A 6801-nucleotide genomic window follows, 5' to 3' on the forward strand; every position below is an offset into this window, starting at 1 on the left:
AAATAAATAAATAAATAAAAATAAAATTGATTTTGTGGCGGCTGTAATTCTCTCGTGGCGGGCCGCCACAAATAAATGAATGTGTGGGAGACCCTGCTCTGGCTTGTACGTACATGCTATGGTTGGATGCTGAAGTAAGTCACTGTTGCCATTCATGTTGCAGCTCAAAAGTTGACTATACTTAGAATAAGATATTTTTACTTCTCAAACGACAAGTATGGCCACCGGAGCGGGGACGAAGGTTCAGTCAGCGTGAGGGAGCGAGGTTAAGAGGGATTAATTTGCATCTTAACAACTCCCTCTGCCTCTCAAAATGACCTTTTTTCCAGAGGCAGCCAAAGTGTGACTTGAAGATATGTTTTCACAGAAAAATCTATGGAAAATTTTGACCAAAAGAACCATCATTACATGTTATGTAAACCAAAAGGAACTCTTTTTAACACAGGAAAAAAATCATAATAGGTACCCTTTAAAGTCAGGTTGACATTACTAGGGACTTAACAATAAATGGTATTATTGATAAAAGCGGTAAAACTCTCGACGGTATCTATTAGGACACCACAACGCTCACTACACCATTCTTATCAGTAATGCATAGGAAACACAAAACATGCAAGATAGTGGACTTTCTTAAAAATGGATCTATGTATTTTAGTTGTTTAAAAAAAAAAACATCTAAAGTTTTTCAGTTTGTCTACGTTTCGAGAACGTTCAACAATACCGCAATAATAATGATAATGATGTGATATAATGATAATGTTGGTCTTTATATTGTTACATCTCTCTCTACCCGCAACATAGTTTCTGCACGCCTGCTGTAATGGAGCGCACATGAGAGCGGTGGCGCGTGGGTGCTGTTATCGGAGTTCTTTTCTTGTAATCTGTATTAATGCACATGTAAAAGTGCAATTTTAATTTTGATAATGTGCATTTATTAGAAAAAAAGGATAAAAGGTATGGCAAGCAGAAAACATTTTTTTTCCAACAATTACCCCTCAAGCTATAAAGTGTGTTTTATACGATTACTCGATTAATCGAACTCCATAACTTGAATTATTGATGGCTGCAACCCTAGTCTAAATTACATCCCCAGGGCTATTTTCTGTTCATCTTGTTTTTTTGTCAACATTGAATATTCTGAAATTAATATTATTTTATTCAGAGTAAGATAGACGTTTAAAAAGTTCAGAGAATCTGGAGAAATCACTGCATGTAAGCGATGATATTACAGACTATTGACCTCTCAGGCGGTATTGCATAAAAAACCGACATCAGTGTGTAAAAGATATCACCACATGGGCTCAGGAACACTTCATAAAACCACTGTCAGTAACTACAGTTGGTCGCTACACCTGTAAGTGCAAGTTAAAACTCTACTATGCAAAGCAAACCCATTTATCAACAATATCCTGAAACGCCGCCGGCTTGGCTGGGCCCGAGCTCACCTGAGATGGACTGATGCAAAGTGGAAAAGTGTTCTGTGGTCTGATGAGCCCACATTTCAAATTATATTTGGAAACAGAGGACGTGGTGTCCTCCAGAACAAAGAGGAAAATAACCATTCGGATTGTTATAGGCGCAAAGTTCAAAAGCCAGCATCTGTGATGGTATGGGGGTGCATTAGTGCCCAAGGCATGGGTAACTTACACATCTGTGAAGGCACCATTAATGCTGAAAGGTCCATACAGGTTTTGGAGCAACATATGTTGTCATCCAAGCAACGTTATCATGGACGCCCCTGCTTATTTCAGCAAGACAAGTGTTACAACAGTGTGGCTTCGTAAAAAAAAAGAGTGCGGGTACTTTCCTGGCCCGCCTACCGTCCAGACCTGTCCCCCATCGAAAATGTGTTGCGCATTATGAAGCGTAAAATACGACAGCAGAGACCACGGACTGTTGAACGACTGAAGCTCTACATAAAACAAGAATGGGAAAGAATCCCAATTTCAAAGCTTCAACAATTAGTTTCCTCAGTTCCCAAACGTTTATTGAGTTTTGTTCAAAGAAAAGGTGATGTAACACAGTGGTGAACATGCCCTTTCCCAACTACTTTGGCAAGTGTGCCAGCAAATGAAATTGGTAGTTAATTATAATTTGCACAAAAAAAAAAGTTTATGAGTTTGAACATCAAATATCTTGTTTTTGTTGTGCATTCAACTGAATATGGGTTGAAAAGGATTTGCAAACATTGTATTCCGTTTATATTTACATATAACACAATTTCCTAACTCATATGGAAACGGGGTTTGTACACCAAGATAATATGTTGACATTCAGATGATGAGCATAGACTGATTTACATCAGATTGGGTTTTTATAACGTTTAATGCGTAAGATTAAATTGGGACCCGCATATACTATACTGCCCTTTTTCTGTATGCCACCACTGATGGAAGGAGTTTGGGCTGGATCAGGACATGTTATCCATCCATCCATTTACTACCGCTTGTTCCCTTTGGGGGCGCGGGGGGAGCCGGTGCCTATCTCAGCTACAATTGGGCAGAAGGCAGTGTACACCCTGGAAAAGTCCCCACCTCATCGCAGGGATATGTTATCCTCTGAGCAAATTAACATACCGAATTTCCTTGAATAGCCGGCAGGCATGTAATATGCACCTGCCAGGTCACACTCGCTCCCCAAATGTATTAGCACATGCATACTTATACCGCAGGGTCAAATTCGTGATGTGACGAGTGGCGCTTCCCCTGTTGTAATTTTCAAAATGGTTGACGAGTTTTTTGTTGCTTTTACTATGTGTAAACCAGGGGTCTTGTTCCACAGCCATACGGATCACACTGATGGTTGTGATATAAAACAACTTTAACACTCTTACTAATATGTGCCACACTCTGTGAACCCACACCAAACACATTTCGGGAGAACATCGGCTCTGTAACACGTTATAAACGCAACATAAGAATTACCCACAATGCCATCCATCCATGACTCTTGGCTATATTATACACCCCGCTAGCACCAAACCCTGCGCCCCCCCCCCCCCCCCCCCCTCTCTGTGAGTCAGTTGAGGTGGGCGGGGTTGGGGGCACGTGTATAATATAGCCAAGAGTCATGGATGGATGGCATTGTGGGTAATTCTTATGTTGCGATTATAACGTGTTACAGAGCCGATGTTCTCCAGAAATGTGTTTGGTGTGGGTTCACAGAGTGTCGCACATATTAGTAAGAGTGTTAAAGTTGTTTATATCACAACCATCAGTGTAAAAGGTATGGCTTTTGACCAAGTATGCATTGCAATCTCTTAAGAGAAGCAGCGAAATGCATACGTCCGGCTGGCACGCTGATAGCGTTGAGAAATGGTGGTCGCGACGACATGTTGTAGAACAGTGGTTCCCAACCACCGGTCCGCGGCCGCAGAAGGAGTTTTCATTAAAAAATTGTTCTTTAACACACAATTTTTTACAGCATGCCTTGAATAAGCGCAGGAGTGAGAGGAGGTATTAAATTAATTAGCGCCCCGGCGGCTATTCAAGGAAACACGGTATTTTGTTGGAAAGTAACTGCAGTGCATTTGAATTGCAGTTTTTAGTTCCAAACGAGAAAGTATTAGGGATGTAGCCAGTGTGATGCAGTTGACAGTTAGGCCTCCTAAACACACAGCAATAAAGATTTTAAATATTCCAGGCCCAGTGTATATGGGCTACAGGTGACTCTTTGCTATATTATACACCCCGCTAGCACCCCCCCAACCCCCCCCCCCCCCCCCCCCCCACCCCCTTGTGAGTCGATTGAGGTGGGCGGGTTTGGGGGCACGTGTATAATATTGCCAAGAGTCATGGATGGATGGCATTGTGGGTAACTCTTATGTTGCGATTATAACGTGTTACAGAGCCGATGTTCTCCAGAAATGTGTTTGGTGTGGGTTCACAGAGTGTGGCACATATTAGTAAGAGTGTTAAAGTTGTTTATATCACAACCATCAGTGTAAAAGGTATGGCTTTTGACCAAGTATGCATTGCAATCTCTTAAGAGAAGCAGCGAAATGCATGAGTCCGGCTGGCATGCAGATAGCGTTGGGCAAAGGCGGTCACGACAACATGTTGTAGAGCAGTGGTCCACATTTCAAGGAGTTTTCTTTTTTTTAATTTTTATTTTAACACAATTTTTTACTGCCTTGAATAAGTGCAGGAGTGAGAAGAGGTATTAAATTAATTAGCGCCCTGGCGGCTATTCAAGTAAAACAGGGTATTTTGTTGGAAAGTAACTGCACTGCATTTGAATTGCAGTTTTTAGTTCCAAACGAGAAAGTATTAGGGATGTAGCCAGTGTGATGCAGTGGACAGTTAGGCCTCCTAAACACACAGCAATAAAGATTTTAAATATTCCAGGCCCAGTGTATATGGGCTACAGGTGACTCTTTGCTATATTATACACCCCGCTAGCACCACCACCCATTGCAATCTCATACGAGAAGCAGCGAAATGCAAGCGCCCGGCTGGCACGCAGACAGCGTTGAGTAAAGGCGGTCGCGACGACAAGTTGTAGAGCAGTGCTTCCCAACCACCGGTCCGCGGCCGCAGGAGGAGTTTTCATTAAAAAATTGTTCTTTAACACACAATTTTTTACGGCATGACTTGAATAAGCGCAGGAGTGAGAAGAGGTTTTAAATTAATTAGCGCCCCGGCGGCTATTCAAGGAAACACGGTATTTTGTTGGAAAGTAACTGCAGTGCATTTGAATTGCAGTATTTAGTTCCAAATCAGTAATGCGGATGTTGTACCGATCCGTTGTGGTGAAGAAGGAGCTGAGCCGGAAGGCAAAGCTCTCAATTTACCGGTCGATCTACGTTCCCATCCTCACCTATGGTCATGAGCTTTGGGTCATGACCGAAAGGATAAGATCACGGGTACAAGCGGCCGAAATGAGTTTCCTCCGCCGTGTGGCGGGGCTCTCCCTTAGAGATAGGGTGAGAAGCTCTGTCATCCGGGAGGAACTCAAAGTAAAGCCGTTGCTCCTCCACATGGAGAGGAGCCAGATGAGGTGGTTCGGGCATCTGGTCAGGATGCCACCCGAACGCCTCCCCAGGGAGATGTTTAGGGCACGTCCAACCGGTAGGAGGCCACGGGGAAGACCCAGGACACGTTGGGAAGACTATGTCTCCCGGCTGGCCTGGGAACGCCTCGGGATCCCCCGGGAAGAGCTAGACGAAGTGGCTGGGGAGAGGGAAGTCTGGGTTTCCCTGCTTAGGCTGTTGCCCCCGCGACCCGACCTCGGATGAGCGGAAGATGATGGATGGATGGATGGAGTTCCAAATGAGAAAGTATTAGGGATGTAGCCAGTGTGATCCAGTTGACAGTTAGGCCTCCTAAACACACAGCAATAAAGATTTTAAATATTCCAGGCCCAGTGTATATGGGCTACAGGTGAAGAAGATCACAACCGTGGTTTTATGCTACTTTAAAATACACTCAAGTGTGACCTGAACATGAAGAACGACTAGTAAATAGCCCACATAATTCATAAGCACGGGGAACTGCACCAATGTGATATTTGTGGTTCTTAAAGCCCCCACTCTGCTGATTTTAACGGATTCGGCATCAAAAGCTAGAAATTTCTATGGAAAAAAAAAGTAGCTTTCCTGTCAAAATGCGACGCCTTAATTTCAAACAATCATTTCCATAGCCATCAAAGCTCCAGAAGCACCTACCTGGAAGTAGTGGGACTGGGGGCCGCTCTCCAGGGCGGATAGCGAGTCTACGGGCGCAGTGGACATTGTGACGGCGGCCACAGAGCGGGGGCGCGGGCAGGACGCGGGATGCACGCGGACATGGGTCAGTGGCGGAAGCAGCGGGCGACAGCAAACACATCGAAATGCGGCTAAGTCGGCGAGGAAACGGTGGCTCGGAGCGACAACACAATGGCCAGGCGATCGATATCCCAGCCGTGTAGAAGAAGGTGGAACAGAAAGCGAGTGAGGAGGAGAGAGGGAGGAAGAATGACGCGCCTTGGATACTGAAGCTCCAGCTTCCCACTGCGATCAGCCTGTACTAAGTGAGTCTGTGCCAGGGGTGTACACACTGCTCTACGACAACACAATTGTACCTTGATAAATCTTTGTTTTAACTCACATTTGGGTTTATCATGTGATGAATCATAATTTCTATTGTACATTTTGTTTTTACACGGTGATAAATCATATTTGTAATTCGCATGTTTGTTTACCTATAGGTAGTCATTGTAAATAGCTCAGGTGTTCGCATAGGGGCGCTCAAATTGGTATATATGTATATGTATATATATGTATGGCGATATAATATGTATGCCGGTATGTGTATGTATGAATATATACATACACACGCGTGTGTGTATGTATATATGCAGATGTATATAGTTGTATATGTATGTGTGTGTGTGTATTAGATTAGATTAGATAGTTAGGGCTTCACGGTGGCAGAGGGGTTAGTGCGTCTGCCTCACAATACGAAGTTCCTGCAGTCCTGGGTTCAAATCCAGGCTCGGGATCTTTCTGTGTGGAGTTTGCATGTTCTCCCCGTGAATGCGTGGGTTCCCTCCGGGTACTCCGGCTTCCTCCCACTTCCAAAGACATGCACCTGGGGATAGGTTGATTGGCAACACTAAATTGGCCCTAGTGTGTGAATGTGAGTGTGAATGTTGTCTGTCTATCTGTGTTGGCCCTGCGATGAGGTGGCGACTTCTCCAGGGTGTACCCTGCCTTCCGCCCGATTGTAGCTGAGATAGGCGCCAGCACCCCCTGCGACCCCGAAAGGGAATAAGCGGTAGAAAACGGACGGACGGAGTACTTTATTTATTCCGTCAGGAGAG

The 6801-nt window shown here is 44.4% G+C and overlaps 1 protein-coding gene across 2 annotated transcripts in view; it reads right to left on the reverse strand.

Annotated features, from left to right (window-relative positions):
• The window catches only part of cacnb3a (calcium channel, voltage-dependent, beta 3a), a 70531-nt gene extending 64558 nt beyond the window's left edge, over positions 1–5973 (reverse strand). For both annotated transcript variants that reach the window (XM_061904587.1, XM_061904588.1), the window contains exon 1: positions 5666–5973. In XM_061904587.1, the coding sequence (XP_061760571.1) occupies positions 5666–5731 (66 nt within the window). In that variant the 5' untranslated portion in view covers positions 5732–5973. The remainder of the gene's footprint in view (positions 1–5665) is intronic.
• Between the last annotated feature and the right edge of the window lie 828 nt (positions 5974–6801).

The sequence above is a fragment of the Nerophis ophidion genome, linkage group LG06, assembly GCF_033978795.1.
Source record: "Nerophis ophidion isolate RoL-2023_Sa linkage group LG06, RoL_Noph_v1.0, whole genome shotgun sequence".
NCBI lineage: Eukaryota > Metazoa > Chordata > Actinopteri > Syngnathiformes > Syngnathidae > Nerophis > Nerophis ophidion.